The 19,903-nt window shown below is 39.4% G+C and overlaps 1 protein-coding gene across 16 annotated transcripts in view; it reads left to right on the plus strand.

The window, feature by feature from the left end:
* Positions 1–19,903, plus strand: part of USP28 (ubiquitin specific peptidase 28) — an 86,876-nt gene that overhangs the window by 48,507 nt on the left and 18,466 nt on the right. For 10 of the 16 annotated variants that reach the window (XM_064269048.1, XM_064269059.1, XM_064269044.1 and 7 more), the window contains 7 exons: positions 4,381–4,467; positions 5,195–5,332; positions 6,542–6,615; positions 7,602–7,681; positions 10,007–10,155; positions 12,146–12,273; positions 17,971–18,066. In XM_064269048.1, the coding sequence (XP_064125118.1) occupies positions 4,381–4,467; positions 5,195–5,332; positions 6,542–6,615; positions 7,602–7,681; positions 10,007–10,155; positions 12,146–12,273; positions 17,971–18,066 (752 nt within the window). Of the gene's footprint in view, positions 1–4,380; positions 4,468–5,194; positions 5,333–6,541; positions 6,616–7,601; positions 7,682–10,006; positions 10,156–10,430; positions 10,508–12,145; positions 12,274–17,970; positions 18,067–19,903 lie in introns of those variants that run through there. The other 6 variants (XM_064269045.1, XM_064269047.1, XM_064269052.1 and 3 more) reach the window with 3 other exon arrangements.

The raw sequence follows: 19,903 nt of genomic DNA on the forward strand, positions 1-19,903 counted from the left end.
TATTTATGTAGCATGGTCAGGGATGGCCTTTCTGGTGGGCATTTGAGCAGAGGCCTGAAAGAGGCAAGGGGATGACCTATATAATTACATAAAGAACATTCCAGACAACAGCAAGTAAAAAGGCTCAGGTTCGGGAGCTTGATTGATGTGTTTGAGAAAGAGCAAGAAAGCCACTGTGACTAGAACTGAGTGATTAAGGGAGAGAAGAGAAAGTGCTGAGGTCAGAGAGGTATAGTGGAGTGGGGTGGAGATTTTAACTGTATGTAAGATGAAAAAACATTAGAAGGTTTGTAGCAGAGAAGTAACGTGATTCTACTTCCATTTTTTTAAACTTATTTGTTTATTTTATTGTGCTTTAGATGGAAGTTTACAGAGCAAATTAGTTTCTCATTAAACAGTTAATACAAGTATTGTTTTGTGACATTGGTTGCCAATCCTGTGACATGTCAACACTCTCCCCTTCTTGATCTTGGGTTCCCCATTTCCATTCATCCAGCTTTCCTGTCCCCTCCTACCTTCTAGTCCTTGCCCCTGGGCTGGTGTGCCCATTTAGTCTCGTATACGTGGTTGAGCTGTGTGTGGTGGTGTTTTGTGGGCCTGTCTAATCTTTGGCTGAAGGGTGAACCTCAGGAGCAACTTCAGTATTGAGTTAAAAGGGTTTCCGGAAGCCATGCTCTTGGGGTTTCTCCAGTCTCTGTCAGGCCAGTAAGTCTGATCTTTTTTGATGAGTTTGAGTTTTGTTCTACATTTTTCTCCAGCTCTGTCCAGGACCCTCTATTATGATCTTTGTCAGAGCAGTTGGTGGTAGCCAGGCACCATCTAGTTGTGCAGGACTCAGTCTGGTAGAGGCTGTGGTAGTTGTAGTCCATTAGTCCTTTGAACTAATCTTTCCCTTCTGTCTTTGGTTTTCTTCATTCTCCTATGCTCCAGATGGGGTGGGACCAGTGGAGTGTCTTAGATGGCCGCTCACAAGCTTTTAAGACCCCAGATGCTGCTCACTAAAGTAGAGCAGAACATTTTCTTTACAAACTATGTTATGCCAATTGAGCTGGATGTCCCCTGAGTCTACTTCCATTTCAAAAGGATCACTGACATCTGTTGAGAATAGAAGGTAGGGAGGTAATGTGGAATTAGGGCCATCAGTTAGTTCTTTCTAAAGAGAGAAAGAAAAGAATCCTCCCTCTACTCACATCCCCTCAGTCTTCACTCTTATGGGAGATGTTGGAAAGAGTCAGCAGATAGAGGGGATACTAAGTGAGGCTTCTGAGAAAGCATGAGAGGACAGAGTATAGAGCCTATCTGGAGGGACTAGCCTCACATAGACAGAGGAGGGGAGGGAGTAATAGAGGAAGGAAGGAATGAGGGCTGCAAACTGAAGTGGACTTATTTTTCCTCCTTGAATATAAGCAGCCATTTCCTGAGATGAGAAAGAAGTGACAGTCGGATTTCAAAGGGAGTGGAAGTTTGTTGCAGACAATGGGCAAACCAGCTGGTACCAGAAAAACAATAGTAAGATTTCTAAAATCTGAGGGCCTACTTGAGGTTATTGACCTTAAATGTATAGTGATGTCAGTATATCCTGTTTTTATCAGCACTTTTTCTTAGCAGCAGTCTGTCCATTTAGGTTGGTGGGTTTGCTGAATAAATGTGATGAAAGGACAAAAGGGCAGTTTAAGAATTTAATGAAGGGAGGTTAAAGCTAGAGAGAGGGACAAATGAAGACAGGAGGGGACTAGTGGTTAAGGAGAAAGCAAAGAGATTGGTTTGCTTGGGCTCTGATGAAGTAAAAAACAAGTGTTCTGTGGGTGATTGAACAGATAAGCCAGAAAAGAGGTTATGGTCCAAGAGTAGGATTTTCTGAGTTTGTGATCTGAGAATTGGCACCTTCTCAGGTGTTGACATATGCTGTGTGTGGCCTTGGATATGGGTTGTAGAGATTGAACCCACCAGCCTCTCCACAGGAGTAAGATGTGGTAGTTGCTTCCATAAAGATTTACAGCCTTGGAAACCCTATGGGGCAGTTCTACTCTGTCCTGTAGGGGCTCTTTGAATCAGAATCAACTTGACAGCAGTGGGTTTTGGGTTTGAGTTGATGAAATTTGAGTAAATACCAAATACACAGGAGGTGAGAGTGAGACACGCAGCTATAGGGGGAAGAGCATTCTAGGTAGGGGGAACCATTAGTGCAGTGGCCCTAAGGTGGGAGCATACTTGGTGTGTTCAGGAAACATCAAGGAGTGCCCAGAATGCAAAGAGCAAAGGAGAGTCATCGGAGATGAGGTTGGAGAGGGAACTTGAAAGTTCTGCACTGAAGAAGGAGAAACTCTGACCTGCGTTTTCGAGGACTCACTCTGGCTACTGTGACAAGAATAGAATGGAGGGGCAAGGATACAAGAATAGAATGGAGGGGGCAAGGATACAAGAATAGAATGGAGGGGCAAGGATACAAGAGTAGAATGGAGGGGGCAAGGATACAAGAGTAGAATGGAGGGGGCAAGGATACAAGAGTAGAATGGAGGGGGCAAGGATACAAGAGTAGAATGGAGGGGCAAGGATACAAGAGTAGAATGGAGGGGGCAAGGATGCAAATGGAGAAACCTATTAAGGAGGCTGTTGCAGTATGCCATGTCAGAGACGGTGGCTTGGATCAGACTTAAAGAAGTGGTTGGATGATTGCTATACTTTCAAGGTAGGGATGACAAGATGACCCTGTGGATCGGATGTTGACTAAAGTCACCTAGAAGGCAGGACTTGGGATAGTGAGGAGAACTGTTAACCAGACTCAGGGGTTTTATTTTGGTCATGCTAGAAAGATAGTTTGAAGGATCTGTATGGCAAGTGGGTTGATGGAAGGTTCTGGAGGCAGGAGACCACGAGCAGTGAAGGGAGTTTGATTAGAGCTGTTGGTGGGAGACTGGTAGGAAGGAGGTGGTTATAAATAGCACCTCAGAGGCAGAGTCCAAGGGACTTGTTACTTATGGGATGTGGATGTTTAGTTAAGAAATGGAAGAGACTCAAAGCTTGTTCTTGAATTCTTTGGTCACTGGAGCAGAGGATATAATTAAGTGATAACAGAAAACACAGAAGAAGAAGCAGATTTGTTGAAAAAATCGTATTGCTGCTGGATTGGGAAATGAAATGCAAGTAGTATTAATTCACACTTTTGTGGCTTTTAAGAATAATGGCAGCTTTGGGGAAAGCCAGGTTTTGATGAAGACAAAGAGGTGGGAGGAAATGATTAGGAATGTATTGCCAGTTTCCTCATGGTAAAGCAGAAGCCCTAGAAACTGTTAGTGGGGTAGTCAGCAGAGTCATTATGACGCTGGGAAGAATGGAAATGTACCAGGTAGACAGGTAAGGTGAAAAGAGAGAGTGGGCCGAGAATAGAGGAACCAGTCTGCCTCCACTTTCTAGGTAGAACTTTGGTATAATAGCAGGACATGATTTTAAATTCCTAGCCCGTTGTAAAAACTCACCCTGTTGGTTGATTCCCACCAGGGCTGGTGATAAAGTCAGGGAAGTTGGAGGGGGTGGCCCATGGCCTCTGGCCAGGTATAAGCATTTCGATTCTTTGTTTGACGTTAGAAGGTATACCTGCGGTTTTTTGAATACCGATAAAATATTTACTTAGTTCTGATTCACAAGTTTTGCCTATTGTGCCTGGGATGCTGCTTCAGGAGTGCTAGTATACAGAGGCATTTTTTATTTGAGGAATATGTTGAGATGAGGAGTCAGGTTCATATAAGCATGTTTTTGTTTTTTTTTTTAACTTCCAGAAGATACTCACTGTAGAAAAATGTAGGATTTATAAACAGTGAAAAGAATTCCTCTCCCCAATTCTGCCAGCCAGAGATACCTGTTCAGCTTTTTTTTTTTAATGCAATCTTTGAAATAGAGAAGTGAGTAGTAAACACTGCTCTACTCACCACCCAATGTAAGGAACAACATGTTACAAATTCCTGTATTATGGAGTCTGTTGTACCTGTCCCCAGTCACGTCCTCCCTCCCCTACAGGTGTAACCTCATGCGTGTATTTCCCTGCAACTTTTTCACTCAAAATATATTTCTGAGATTTATCCATGTTGATAAACCTAGCTCTTGTTCATTGATTTTCACTGCTGTTTTTATAGTAGTCCATTTTTATGAACATGTTTTTCTATGTTATTTTAATGACTACATAATCTGTATAGTTTATTTAATCTGTTGCTCTTGTTAACCGTTAGGTTGTTTGAAAGGGATTAACATTCCTTTAGCTAAATTTTTGTGCATAGCCATAATTATTTCCTTAGAAATAGCAGAAGTGGAATTGCTGGGTTGACAGCAATATTTTTTGTTGCAGTTATTTTGAAAGAAAGATTGTGAATCCATTTCTTATTTCAGTCTCTCTTTCAATTGCCCGAATTTCGAAGACTTGTTCTCAGCTATAGCCTGCCACAAAATGTACTTGAAAATTGTCGAAGTCACACGGTAAGTTGGTTTTGAGGAACTTCTTCATTGCTGTTTAGTCTTTTCGTCCCCAAAAGTTTAAATTTTTAGCTGAAGCTCGTAACTAATATTCTTTGCCTTATGCTAATATTTTTTCATTTCTAAATGATCTTTTCCTTCTTTGTGACAAGAAATAAGAGGTTGCAAAAATACAAAGTAGGAATAACATTAGGAAAACTTCCCACAAAGTATGGTGAGTCACTGGGACAGCCTCAGTTTTCTGTCTCTAGGTAGGGAGATTCAGAGATTCCTGTTCTGTTTATCGTGTCCTTCACGGTTCCATGAGCTGCTCAGCCCACATGATGCAGAATAGAGGACCTGATGCCAGAGGGCTGGTTGGTCCTTCTTAGAAGAGACTCTTGTCTGTTCTTGTCAAAGGATGTAGCCTCCTGCCAGCTATCTAACCCTTGCCAGGATTTCACCTTGACGATGCATTTTCCTAACAGGAGGGAGGGTAACAGCATCAGAAAATGAACATTTTACTTTTCGGACAATATTATCTCTCTGGCTCCTACATAAGTGTTCTTCAGTTTAGAGTATTCCATTCCATAGGCCTAGCAGAGTTCCTGTAACACAGTTTGACATCAGATGCTGATCTAGATCTAGATAAATATAAATTAGGGAGTAATCATTGACAACTTTTCTCATTATATGTTCTGGTTTTCAAAAAATGATGTTGTGAGAGTACTCATTGCTGTGTTTTCTACAGGAAAAGAGAAATATCGTGTTTATGCAAGAGCTTCAGTATCTGTTTGCTCTGATGATGGGATCAAATCGCAAATTTGTAGATCCTTCAGCAGCCCTGGATCTCTTAAAAGGAGCATTCCGATCATCTGAGGAACAGCAGGTACAATAAAGAAGGCCTTGTTCTTACCTTGTTTTCTTCAGACTTTTTGGAGGTTTCAAATTATGCCTCATTTATGTTACTGTAATACTGCTTCATATCAACTTTGTAAATTCTGAACATGGTGTGGCAAGGCCATGGGTGCCTGTTTTTGCCTCTTTGTAATGCCCAAGAAACAGATAGTAAAAGTGTGTGTGTGTGTGTATCCATCTGTTTGTCTGTGGTGGGAGGCAGGGAATGGCAGTTCTGCAGGAAGGAAGAAATGATAGAAAGAATAGAAATATATAAAGACTATTAAAGTAGAAAGGAGCCCTGATGGTGTAGTGGTTAAGCGCTTGGCTGCTTACCAAAGGGTCAGTGGTTTGATCCCACCAGCCACTCTGTGGGAGAAAGATGTGGCATTCTGTTTCTGTAAAGATTTACAGCCTTAGAAACCCCATGGGGCAGTTCTACTCTGTCCTAGCGTCACTATTAATCAAAATAGAATATGGCAATGGGGGATTGAAGTAGAAAGAAGGAGGTTAGAAAATATTCCAGTGAGCCATAGCAGAGAGTCACTGAGAGAAGTAAAGTCTTTGGCCTGTACCTTTGTCTTGGGATTAAAAATAGAAATCATGTTTTTTAAAACTATCTAAACCTGAGTTCAGGTTTTTCTGAGCAGTTTTCCTTTTCTAGACTTAGTACTTTCCTTTCCTTTCCCTATCTCCTATTAAAAAACAAAGCTGTCACTAGTAGAACAGCTTCTTCCCCATATAAATTTTATTTCTTTTTTTTTCTGTTTAGATAAAGGTGCCTACAGCTCTACAAAATCGTCAAAGCATTTTCATAAGCGTTTCCATTCTCCATTCAGATCTCTACTCTCTACATTGTTCTAGAAGACTGCTGTCTCTTCTTTAGACTTTTTTCTGTTTAAGGCCTAATTGGGAGATTTTACTTCCTTGTTTTTCTCTGCCACACAGATAGATATGGCTGGAAGTGGTAGAGTTTCGATTTCCTTCTAGCAGCAACTTACTCAGAGGTTGCCTAACTCACCTTCTGTTTTACTTGTGGTCGCTGGGTTCCAATGTCCCTGGTATCTTCATGATATTTGGCCCTAAAAACTAAATCTTCTCATAGTAGTAGAATCTTAGTCATTAATGGGATAAAAACATTTTCATTTCGCTAAGTATAGTGTTGGGACTAACTCTTATGCAATTTATGCCTGTCTTACAGCAAGATGTGAGTGAATTCACACACAAGCTCCTGGATTGGCTAGAGGACGCATTCCAGCCAGCTGTTAATGTTAAGTGAGTGTTGAGGATTTGCCTGTACGATGCTTCCTACACACAGTGGTCCAGTGTGAATTAAGACATGGGAGAAAGCTGCTGTTCTCAAGTAGAAATAGCTGGGTTTTTACTAGACTTCATTGGGTAACCACTGAGATATTCCTCATTGTATATCCCCATTGCCTTTGGCTTTCCCCTCTAAGGGTATAATCATCTTAACCTACCAATTTTTCACTAGAAGAACCATAATTCTTAACTTTGTTAATCACGTACCCTGTGTTGTAAAAGCCAAATAAATCCTAGATGTGAACGTAGTGGTATAATATGGATATATAAAATTTAATCTAAGACCAGTTTGTGTTGAAGATAGATTTTAGTCATTTAAGTGACTGACAAGTGAAATTTAGGGCCAAGAATTCATGTGTCCCTTCCATCTAATACAGATGCTGACAGATTCATTTCCTAAATTATTTTAACTCTAGGTAGAAGAATTGTATATCATAAAACAATTTTACAAATAGCAGCTGACATAGTTAATAACAATTTAAGGTGGGCTTGTAGGAAAAAAACCACTTTCATTTCATTTCTGTTGTGCCATTGGGAAAACCCTTATGTATTTATTTGTAAAACTGCACGGAGGGTTCCTTCTTACTTCTACACTACTTTGTACCTTGTATACAACTGTCATTGGATATAGATGTATGTATGTATTGAATGTATACAGATACATGTGTTTGTCTACATATGTGGCTCGCCTACGGGACATTAAGCTCCTTAAGGCCAAGGATCATGCCTTATTGTCTGTACCTCCAGAACTCAGCACATGCAGATGCATATACTTACTTGTTCAGTAAGTTTTTGAACTGAATCTGTCCAATACTTTAGAACATAATCTCGCTCTTTGGGGGTTGATGACAGTGCACTACTTGTTGCTTTTGAATGATGGTTGAGCTTAGTGTAGTACATATCTGATCAGAATGATACAGAATTGTCTCCCTCTTTAAAAGCAGCAACTCCAGCAACAAATGTGAAAACCCAATGGTGCAGCTTTTCTACGGTACTTTCCTGACTGAAGGGGTTCGTGAAGGTAAATTCTCTGCTCTGAGTTAATTCTAGACCTGTGACTTGTGACCAGCTCTTTCTTACTGTGTCTAGGAGGCAGTGCTTGTTAAATTTTCTCTGGGGAGGCAATATAATGAAAAGGCTTTGGAGCCAGAAAAACTCAAATCTGGGTGTTGGTTCTGCCTCTTAATGTCTGTGTAATTGGGGACAAGATGTGTAAGCTCCTGGAGCCTCAGTCTCTTCCTCTGTTAAAACAAGGACACTCTTTGTCTCAAACCCAAAACAAACCCAGTGCCGTCGAGTCGATTCCGACTCATAGCGACCCTATAGGACGGAGTAGAACTGCCCCATAGAGTTTCCAAGGAGTGCCTGGCGGATTCGAACTGCCGACCCCTTGGTTAGCAGCCATAGCACTTAACCACTACACCACCAGGGTTTCCAGCTGTGTCTCAGAGGTGTTATATTAACTTTTATAATATGTGCACAGCCCAGCTCTAGCAGTAACGTCGGACGTATAGTGATGTTACTTAAATTTCTGTGTTGATTTCTCTGATGTAATAACCAGCCTCAAAAGGTTTTGTTGAGTTAGGCAGCCAAAAATGTCTACTGTTGAGGCTCACCTAAGCTGCGTATGTGATGCACAATTTTTTTTTTAATTATGGAGAATTTCAAACACATACAAATAGAGTAATATAAAATTCCATGTTCACAGCAACCATTAGCCCCTGTCAGTCGTTCCCCACTCAACCCCTATCTACTTTTACCTCTCCCATGTCCTTTTAAAAACATAATCCAATACCACTATTACTGAAGAAAAGAGCATTTCTTAAAATCAAGTACCTACACGGAAGGTCAGCTCAACTGGACTGGACCAAAAGCAAAGAAGTTTCCGGGATAAACTGAATGCTTCAAAGGTCAGCGGAGCAAGGGCGGGGGTTTGGGGACTATGGCTTAAGGGGACTTCTAAGTCAATTAGCAAAATAATTCTATTATGAAAACATTCTGCATCCCACTTTGAAATGTGGTGTCTGGAGTCTTAAATGCTAACAAGCGGCCATCTAAGATGCATCAATTGGTCTCAACCCACCTGGATCAAAGGAGAATGAAGAACACCAAGGTCACATGATAACTATGAGCCCAAGAGACAGAAAGGGCCCCATGAACCAGAGACTTACATCATCCTGAGACCAGAAGAACTAGTTAGTGCCCGGCCACAATCGATGACTGCCCTGACAGGGAGCACAACAGAGAACCCCTGAGGGAGCAGGAGATCAGTGGGATGCAGACCCCAAATTCTCATAAAAAGACCAGACTTAATGGTCTGACTGAGACTAGAGGAATCCCGGCGGTCATAGTCCCCAAACCTTCTGTTGGTCCAGGACAGGAACCATTCCCGAAGACAACTTATCAGACATGGAAGGGACGGGACAATGGGTTGGAGAGAGATGCTGATGAAGAGTGAGCTACTTGTATCAGGTGGACACTTGAGACTGTGCTGGCATCTCCTGTCTGGAGGGGAGATAGGAGGGTAGAGAGGGTTAGAAACTGGCAGAATTGTCACGAAAGGAGAGACTGGAAGGGCTGACTCATTAGGGGGAGAATAAGTGGGAGTATGGAGTAAGGTGTATATAAGCTTATATGTGACAGACTGACTTGATTTGTAAACGTTCACTTAAAGCTCAATAAAAATTATTTAAAAAAAAATCAAATATCTAGTCAGTATTCAAATTCAAGTATGATTGGTTCATAGGTCTTTCAAGTCTCTGTAGGCTCCCCTTCCATCCTTTTTCTTTGAAACAAGTGTTTTTTCTATAGTCCTCACTCTGAGTTTTGCTGCTTGCATGCCCATGATACAATTTAACACAATGCACTCTACTCCAACTGCTGTAAATTAGTTGGGTCTAGAGGTTTAATCAGATTTAGGTAAGGTTCTTTTTTGGCAAGTTCAACTCACAGGTGGCGGGATGCTCTTGAATCAGGAGGCACATAATGTCTGGTTGTCTCTCTGTTTGCAATGTTAGCAGCTGTTAATGATGAATGCCTGGACCCACTGGTTCATTAGAGGTTATCAGCAGCATAAAAGCACTTGTAATGAGTTTTCAGGAAGTTGTCAATTTAGGAAGCTACTCTCTCTGTGGAGTCCTGGTGGCGTAGTGGTTAAGAACTTAGATGCTAACTTAAAGGTCAGCAGTTCAAGTCCACCGACCACTCCTTGAAAACCCTACTCTGTCCTGTGAGTCGAAACTGACTCGATGGTACCTAACAACAACCACTGTCTCTGAGGTGCCAGAAGAGAGGCTATAGATAGGTGTAATGGTCTCTTTTATAAAATCAATCTTTCTTTGCCTAGGAAAGCCCTTTTGTAACAGCGAGACCTTTGGCCAGTATCCCCTTCAGGTAAACGGTTATCGCAACTTAGATGAATGTTTGGAAGGGGCCATGGTGGAGGGTGATGTTGAGCTGCTTCCTTCCGATCATTCAGTGAAGTATGGACAAGAGGTAAGTTAGACATTTTTCTTTGTTGTGCCAATGAGGAAGCCAGTTAAGTAGGACTGAGCTTTCAGGCAAACTAGTTTCCATCACATATTAAATAACTTTACACTTAACAAAACTTGAATTTGTCTTAAGTCTCTCATGAGTTGGTATGCATCAGTGAGCCTTAGTCTTTTAATAAATAAATTCTTTAGTAAAACTGAATTTGAGTTAATCATTTAAAGGTTGTATGCTGCTTCTGATGTTTTAAGTATGATCAAGTTTCTCTCTTTCTGTTGAAGCCTACCTGTACCTGAGTAGGGAGAACCCACTGCCCCCATATTTTCGGAGGGTAAAAGTACAGTGCTTAACACCTATGGTATGCCATTTAGAATATTTTCCCTATTATAGTATTTATTGTTCTCAATTGTAAATTCTTCTGCCTTTGGTTTTAACATTTTTTAAATTTAATTTTTACTCATTCCTTTTATTTTGGGGGGTTGGAAAGAAAGGAAGTAAAGGGAGAGCAAGGGTAATTAATACCTCAAAATTCCAGTTGGGTTAAGATTTAGTAAGTAGCATAATTGTCAACACTACACAGCTTAGATTATTCTCTTTTCAGCACACTTCGAGGCAAAATTGAGGCTTATATTAGAATTTATCTCAGCAATTACTATAGGAGAAAGGAAAGCTTTTTTGAGTTAAAGTAGGGAGCCTAATCTGAGCCTTGTGAAAGTACCTTAGCTGTAGAGCAGTGTTGGAACGTGGACAGAGCACCTGCCTCTAGCTTTTCAAGAAAAGAACTAATTCCTGATGGGACACATACCATGTGTACATAAGTACAGACCAGATATATTCACTCACAAAAGAGAAGAGACCTTTATTGAAGAATGGGAGCTCTTTATTAAAAAAAAAAAAAAAAAGGAGGGGGGAGAGAGAGAGGAAATCATTATGCTTGCTTAAGTTTAGCCCTGAGGTAATGAAGCAGCCCTCTGGCTATCTGGATTCACCTTGTAGTGCCTACAGGGTATTGAAGGGACTATAGCTGTTTACATCTATGGTAAAGGGAACATTTTAAAGCTGTTGACATGAACCTCTGGCATACAGGTGAATTGAGCAGAAATGCCTTTCTTGGTTTAGCTTTTTCTGATCTGTCATGAGTGACAGTTGGAATCTTTTATAAAAGTCAATGTTTTCTTCTCTTGAAATTCAAGGTAGCATTATAGGTTGGTTTGACAGGGTTCCTTATGAGACATTTATAAATTCTTGGAATTAAAAGATTTTCTCAGAAACTTGAAAAATCATAATCATGAGGCTGTTTCAAGTTTCTTTTTAAGGTATACCAAAAAAACCAAACCCAGTGCCATCGAGTCATTTCGACTCATAGCAACCCTATAGGAGAAAGTAGAACTGCCCCATAGAGTTTCCAAGGAGCGCCTGGAGGATTCCAGCTGCCAACCTTTTGGTTAGCAGCCGTAGCACTTAACCAGTACACCACCAGGGTTTCCTTTTTAGATATAAAGGGAATCTGAGTTACAGTTAGTAGACTGAATAAATCGTACATAATACATTTTAGCTAATTCATGGAGGCAGTTGTTTCCTTTCTTAGTTATATGTTGCTTAGATCAATATTTCTAATTATTTGTTTCGGCTAGCTGTTTTCATCAGGTTTTTGAGCCTCTTTTGAATGCTGATGACTTCATGAGTTATATAGATTCTTGGGGCAGTTCACATGTTTGAGGGTGGGTATTTTTGAGGATGATGGTTGGGCAAAATGCTGTTGACTGGCTTGTAAATTTGGGGTTTTGAGGAATGTCTAATGATATTTTTTAAGAGGGCATGATTCTGAGTGGTTATTTCCTTTAATATTGGGATGAAAAATGCTTTAGTATGAGTTTGCTTTGAATATAAAGTCCATAATCCTAAAGAAGAATGTTTGGTGAGGGATACTTTAAAGCTGGCTATTGCTATCTCCTAAAATTATTTTTTTTCTTCCGCATTTCTACTTCTGACACAGTGTTGGTTTACAAAGCTACCTCCAGTGCTGACCTTTGAACTCTCAAGATTCGAGTTCAATCAGTCCCTTGGTCAACCAGAGAAAATTCACAATAAGCTGGAATTTCCTCAGATTATTTATATAGACAGGTGAGTTCTTTGGTTGATTCTAGTCCTGATACATTCAACGACAGTAGAACTGTCCTCGTGCATAGGAATCATTTGGAGACCTTGATAATATGCAGATTTGGATTCAGTGGGTCCCAGGCTGGGGCCCAAGAGTTTGCATTTTGCAAAGCTCCCACGGAGATACTAATGATGCCCCTGATCTCTGTACCACAGTTTGAGAAGCAAGGCTTAAGGTGAGAACCATGCAGCTTTGGGGTGAAGAACAGTCTGTGGAGTAGCCACAGTGTGTGCTTTTCTAATGTGAATACTATTTGTATTCCTGAAAAAAATCCTAGGCCGAGCTTATTTTATAGAATTTCAGTTGTTTTAAAGTCTAGTTAATTGAGACATAGTACAAAAAAATTTAAGCATTCTTAAGTGTGTGGATGATGACTTTTGACAAATGTATAGTCAAGTAGCCACTATCAATGTCAAGATACAGTCCATTTGCATCACACAGAAGCTTCCCATGTTCCCCTTTGCAGTCAGTCCCTTTTGCTCACCCAGAGACCTGGCAACCACTCGGTGCTTGTTTTCTAGCCCTAAAATTTTGTCATTTTTAGAACGTCATATTTGTGAGATTAATAATCACTGTGTACCTTTTTCTAACTGTCTTTTTTCACTTGGGATAATGTTTTTGGGATTCATCCATGTTGTATGTATCAGTAGTTTGTTCTTTATTATGAGTTGGAATCCACTCAAGGGCCTCTGGTAGTCGTATTCTGTTAAACGGATGTACTATAGTATTCCATTCACCAGTTGATGGACATTTTGCATATTTCCAGTTCTAGGCTATTATAAATAAAACTGTTATGATAATTTGCACATAGGTGTTAGTGTGGTTTTTAGTTCTCTTGAGTAAATACCTAGGAGTGGAATTAGTGGCTTGTATGAAGAGTGTATCCTTTATAAGAAATTTCCAAACTGTGCCCTAAAGTGGCTGTACAATTTTACATTCCCACCAGCACTATATGAAAGCTCTGTTTGCTCCAAATCCTCATCAGTGCATGGAGTCGTCGGTCTTTAATTTTAACCATTCTAGTGAGTGTGTCATGTCTGCCATTTGTCGTACCGTGGTGGCCTGCGTGTTGCTGTGATACCAGAAGCTTTACTGCCGGTATTTCAAATACCAGCAGTGTCATCCTTGGTGGACAGGTTTCAGTGGCGCTTTCAGACTAAGGTAGACTAGGAAGAAAGACCTGACAGTCTACTTCTGAAAAAAATTGGCCAGGGAAAACCTTATGAATAGCAATGGAATATTGTCATAGTGCCAAAAGATAAACCCCTCAGGTTGGAGGACACTCAAAATATGACGGGGGAAGACCTGCCTCTCAAAGTAGAGGCGACCTTAATGATGTGTGGATGGAGCCAAGCTTTCGAGACCTTCGTCTGCTGATGTGGCATGACTGGAAGTGAGAAGAAAAAGCTGCAAACATTCATTAATAATCGGAATGTGGAACATCTGAGATACGAATCTAAGAAAATTGGAAGTTGTCAAAAATGAAACAAAATGCAGAAAGATCAATATCCAAGGCATTAACGAGCTGAAATGGACTGGTATTGGCCCTTTTGAATCAGACAATCATATGGTCTGCTGTGCCATCCAGGAATGACAAATTGAAGAGGAATGGCATCATGTTCATTGTCAAAAAGAACATTTCAAGATCTATCCTGAAGTACAGTGCTGTCAGTGATAGAATGATACCCATACGCTTACAAGGAAGACCAGTTAATACAACTATTATTCAGATTTATGCACTAGCCATGAAGGTCAAAGATGAAGAAATCGAAGATTTTACCAATTTCTGTAGTCTGAAATTGATCAAACATGCATAATTACTGGTAATTGGAATGCGAAAGTCGGAAACAAAAAAGAAGGATTGGTAGTTGGAAAATATGGTGTTGGTGATAAAAACGATGCTGGAGATCACATGGTAGAGTTTTACCAGACCAATGACTTCTTCATTGCGAATATCTTTTTTTCAGCAACATAAATGGTAACTGTACACATGGATCTCACCGGATGGGTTACACAGGAATCAAATTGGCTACATCTGTGGAAAGAGACGATGGAAAAACTCAGTATCACCAGTTAGAACAAGGCCAGGGGCCAACTGTGGAACAGACCATTGGTTGCTCATATGCAGGTTCAAATTGAAACTGAAGAAAATTAGAACCAGTCCACGAGAGTCAGAGTACGCCCTTGAGTATATCCCAGCTGAATTTAGAGACTTTCTGAAGAATAGATGTGACACATTGAACACAATTGACTGAAGACCAGACAAGTTGTGGGATGACATCAAGGAAATCATATGTGAAAAAAGTAAGAGGTTATTTAAAAAAGATAGGAAAGAAAGAAAAGAAAAGAATGGATGTCAGAAGAGACTCTGAAACGTAGAGTTGCTAAAGCAAAAGGAAGGAATGATGAAGTAAAAGAGCAGAACAGAAGGTTCAAAGGACTGCTTGAGAAGACAAAGTATTCTAATGAAATGTGCAAAGACTTGGAGATAGAAAACCAAAGGGAAGAACATGCTCAGCATTTCTTAAGCTGAAAGAACTGAAGAAAAAATTCAAGCCTCTACTGCAATTTTGAAGGATTCTATGACCAAAATATTAAATGACACAGGAAGCATCAAAAGCAGATGAAAGGAATACACAGAGTCACTGGACCAAAAAGAATTGGTCAATGTCCACCTATTTCAGGAGGTAGCATGTGATCCAGAGCCGATAGTACTGAAGGAAGAGGCTCACGCTACACTAAAGGCACTGGTGAAAAAACAAGGCTCCGGGAGTTGACGGAGCACCAGCTGAGGTGCTTCAACAAGCGGACGCAGTGCTGGAGGCGCCCACTCAGCTAGGTCGAGAAATTGGGAAGACAGCTACGTGACCATCTGACTGGAAGAGATCTATATTTGTGCCATTCCAAAGAAAGGTGATTCAGCCAGATGCAGAAGTTATCAAACAATGTCATTAATACCACAGACAAGTAAAATTTTTGCTGAAGATCATTCAAAAGCAAAAGTACGTCACCAGGGAGCGGCCAGAAATTCAAGCCAGATTCAGAAGAGGACGTGGAACCAGGGATATCATTGCTGATGTCAGATGGATATTGGCAGAAAGCAGAGAACATGAGAAAGATGTTTACCTGTGTTTTATTGACTATACAAAGGCACTTGACTGTGTAGATCATAACAAATTATGGATAACATTGCAAAGAATGGGAATTCCAGAACATTTAATTGTGCTCATGAGAAACCTGTACATAGACCAAGAGGTAGTCCTTAGAACAGGACAAGGGGATACTGCCTGGTTTAAGGTCAAGAAAGGTGTGCATGGGGGTAGTATCCTCTCACCATACTTAATCTATATGCTGAGCAGATAATCCAAGAAGCTGGCCTATATGAAGAAGAATGTGGCATCAGGATTGGAGGAAGACTCATTAACAGCCTGCATTATGCAGATGACACAGCCTTGCTTGCTGAAAGTGAAGAGGAATTGAAGGACTTCCTGATGAAGATCAAAGACTACAGCCATCAGTATGGATTACACCTCAATATAAAGAAAACAGAAATTCCCCCAGATGTACCAGTAAGCAACATCATGATTAATGGAGAAAAAATTGAAGTTGTCAAGAATTTCATTTCACTTGGATCCACAATCAGTGCCCATGGAAATAGCAGTCAGGAAATAAATGACACATTGCACTGGGCAAATCTGCTGCAAAAGACCACTTTAGGTGTTAAAAAGCAAAGATGTGACTTTGAGGACTAAGGTGAGCCTGACCCAAGCTGTGGCCTTTTCAGTCACCTCATTTGCACATGAAAGCTGGACAGTGAATAAGGCAGACCGAAGAAGAATCTATGCCTTTGAATCAGTGTGTTGGCAAAGAATATTGAATATACCATGGACCACCAGAAGAATGAACAAATCTGTCTTGAAAGAAGTACAGCCAAAATGCTCCTTAGGAGCAAGGATGATGAGACTTGTCTTTCTTTGGACGTGCTATCAAGAGGAACCAATCCCTGGAGAAGGACATTGTGCTTGGTAAAGTAGAAAGTCATTGAAAAGAGGAAGACCCTCCATGAGATGGATTGACACAGTGGCTGCAATATAGCCACAGTTGTTAGGATGGCTCAGGATGGGTAAATGTTTTGTTGTCTTGTACATAGGGTCACTATGATTCGGAACCCACTCAACGGCACCTAATAACAACAAAAGTGAGTGTGTAGCAGTGTATCCTTCTTCTTTAATTTGCATTTCCCTGTTAACTATTGATGTTGAAAATCTTTTTGCATCCTTGATGGTCATTCATACATTTTGCTTGGTGAAGTGTCTCTTCAGATCTTTTGTTTCACTTTTTAATTGGGTTGGTTATCTTCATACTGAGTTGTGAGAGTTCTTTATGTAATTTAAATACAAGTCTTTTATCAGATAGGTGTTTTGCAAATATTTTCTCTGCTTGTATTTTGTTTCATTTTCTTACCAGTGTCTTTAGAAGAGCATACATTTTCAGATGTAATGAAACCTAGTGTCATTCTCTTTTATGATTTGTATTTTTTGTAATCTAGTTGCGAAATCTTTGCCAACCCAAGAGCATAAAGATTTTCTCTTTTTTTTTTTTGAAATTTTGTGGTTTTAGCACATGTTTAGTCCTGTGACCTATTTAGAATTATTATTGTATATGGTGGAGATAAAGGAGTTTTTTTGGGGGGAGGGGGCACGGAATTCCAGTTGCTCCAGCACTATTTGTTGAAAGATGCTTCTTTGTCCTATTGAATTATGCTGGCACTTATGTCAAAAATTAATTGAACATATATTTTGGGTCTATTTCAGGACTCTATTCCACTGTTCTTTGTCTCTTCTTATGCCAGTGCTACATTTTCTTTGTTACTGTAGCTTTACTGTAAAATTTGAAATCAGATAATGTGAATCCTCCAACTTTGATCATTTCCAAATTGTTTTGGCTATTCTAGGTTCTTTGCATGTCTATACAACTTGTCAGTTTTCTGTAAAACAGCTAATGGGATTTTGGTTGGGATTACATTGAACCTATAGATCAGTTTGGGTAGAGTTGACATCTTAACAATAGCGAGTCCTTCAATCCATGAACGTAGTATAACTCCATTTATTTAAGTCATTATTGTAATTGTTGGTGTACCTGTCTTTTTCATATTTGATTAAATTTAGCCCTAAATCATGTTTTTGATGTTGAATTATAATAGCATGTTTTTAATTCCACGTTCCTGTTGCTTGTTAAGAGTATGTAGAAATGCAAATGATTTTTTCTTTCAAGTGACTTTATATTTTTTGACCTTGCTAAATTTACGTATTAGTTCTTTGACTTTTTGTAGGTTCCTCAGGAAAATATACATAGATGATCATGCCATCTGTATCTAAAGTTTTATTTTTTTGTTTGTCTGTAATCTTTTCATATCTTTGTCTTACCTTATTGCACTGGTTATACCTGCAGTTCAGTGGGTGTGGTGAGGGTGAACATCCTTGTCTGATCCTGATCCTAGGGACTGTCTTTCACCATTAGGTGTTGTTGTTAGCTGTAACTTTTTCATAAATGTCCTTTATTTGGTTGAGGAACTTTCCTTGTATTTCTAGTTTTCTGAGACGTTTTGCTATTAAAGTTTTTAAATATAGATTGTATGTTTGGGATTATTATTTGCCTAGGTACATGTATAGGAGCAAAGAGCTTATTCGAAGTAAGAGAGAATGTATTCGAAAGTTGAAGGAGGAAATAAAAGTTCTGCAGCAAAAACTGGAAAGGTGAGTCATCGTTCACACCTTTGGGCTTAGAAATGTGAAAGACTGGAATATTAAAATCAGGTAATTTTCTTATATTTCATAATTAATTCAAAGTTCAAGTATTAACTAGGGTGTTTTATAATAAAATAGGTAAGAAAAAAATTTCTAAGAAAGAAGCAGTCTTCAAGATCAGCTAATATCCACGGCAAACAGTAGTCCCAGAGAACTTGTAACCCAAAGTCACACAGATGTTACTGGCAGTACTGTGGAAAACTCGAGTTCTGATTTCATAGCCCTTTACTTTTTCTGTGCCTCTTGTCATCTTTTTCACAAACATAACTAATAACTGTTAGATTGCTCCAATCCATTTTTCTTGGAAAAGCTGGCTCTGAAGTTTCTGGTATAGATAAAAAGCAAAGTTGTTCAACTGAGAATAGTGCTAACTGATTTGGATACACACAGAATCCTTTCTCTTACAGAGAAATCTTTGTGCCTTTTTTTTTTTTTTTAATTGTGCAGAATCACACTGACTTACTAAGGAGGAATCCATGTGATTTCTTTTTAGTCTAGATAGATTCCATTGATTCAGCAGTTCAGGAAATCCTAAATGCTGTCAATGCCTTTTTCTCCCTTACTTAACAATTTGGCTACCACAACCCCTTTTCACCCACTGCATTGCTAGGTCGTTATTTTCCCTGAGAGACAACACTTTTCATAGCAGGCCCAAGATAGGCCAGTTGCCATTTTTTCCCCTCAGCACCCCGTCTCCCTCAATAAGAACTTATCCAAGATGTATTGTGACCATTTCTCTATTTGTCTTGTTATAGATTTGAGCAGAGGAGTGATTCCTCAAATACTGTCTTGGAAGTGATTTGCAGGATTCCAGATGGGACAGTACTTTAAGGTTTTAGTTACAGTTTGTAAGGCTGGATATTGTCAATTGTTCATATAGACTCAAACATACCTGATGTTTCATAGATCAGAAATACTGAATTCACCAGTAACTAACAAGGTGTTCTGGTTTATTTAGATTTTAAAATGGATATAAAAGCATTTCCTATAGCATGATATTATTTTTGTTTTAAAATCAAATGACTTAAAATTTCAGATAACTTTATTTGTATTTCTGTAAAAGGGTACATGTACATGTTTGTATATGTGTGACACACTTCTGGGAAAATATGTAAGAAACTGTTAGTGAATACCACGAGGTAGCAGAACCTAGGTGGGCGGTAGATGATTTTTATGGTTTGCTGTCTACTTTCTGTGTTTGAATTTTCTTACCAGGTGTATGCATTACTTTTATGTTTTAAAAAATAAAGATATCCACTGTTTCTTCTCTAAGATAATACTGAAAAGATTTCCTACTTAGAGTGTAGACATCTTTTTTGAAGCCTTTTTTGCTGTGATCTCCTATCTGACATAGGTACTACATTGTATGAAGTAGTTGCTTCTAAAAGTTGTCTAAAGGAATTCAAGTCAATACAAGAACAGGAAAATGATGTTATAAAATCCAAGATAAGTTTCTTAGAAAAAAATTGTTCTGAGAAGTAATTTAAGTATCATATTAAAATGCAACAAATCTGGGAAAAATTACAGTTATAAAATGATGACTTAAAATCTGTGGCATTATAAATATTGTGTTGCATATGAAATGACTGCAGTAAGAAAATGTTTCCTTTGGTTATGGCTAGTCATATATTTGGCTAGTCATGTATTAATTTATTTAACAAACAAACACTGAGTGCTTAAAAAGACATGAACTGTGTGTTGTGGGATAGAAGAGAAGGGTTCAGTTCATATACTGTAAGAGTTCAGGTGGGGAGATGCTCTTGCCAGCATTTAGGGGATGAGATAT

The sequence above is a fragment of the Loxodonta africana genome, chromosome 15, assembly GCF_030014295.1.
Source record: "Loxodonta africana isolate mLoxAfr1 chromosome 15, mLoxAfr1.hap2, whole genome shotgun sequence".
NCBI classification, from domain to species: Eukaryota; Metazoa; Chordata; class Mammalia; order Proboscidea; family Elephantidae; genus Loxodonta; species Loxodonta africana.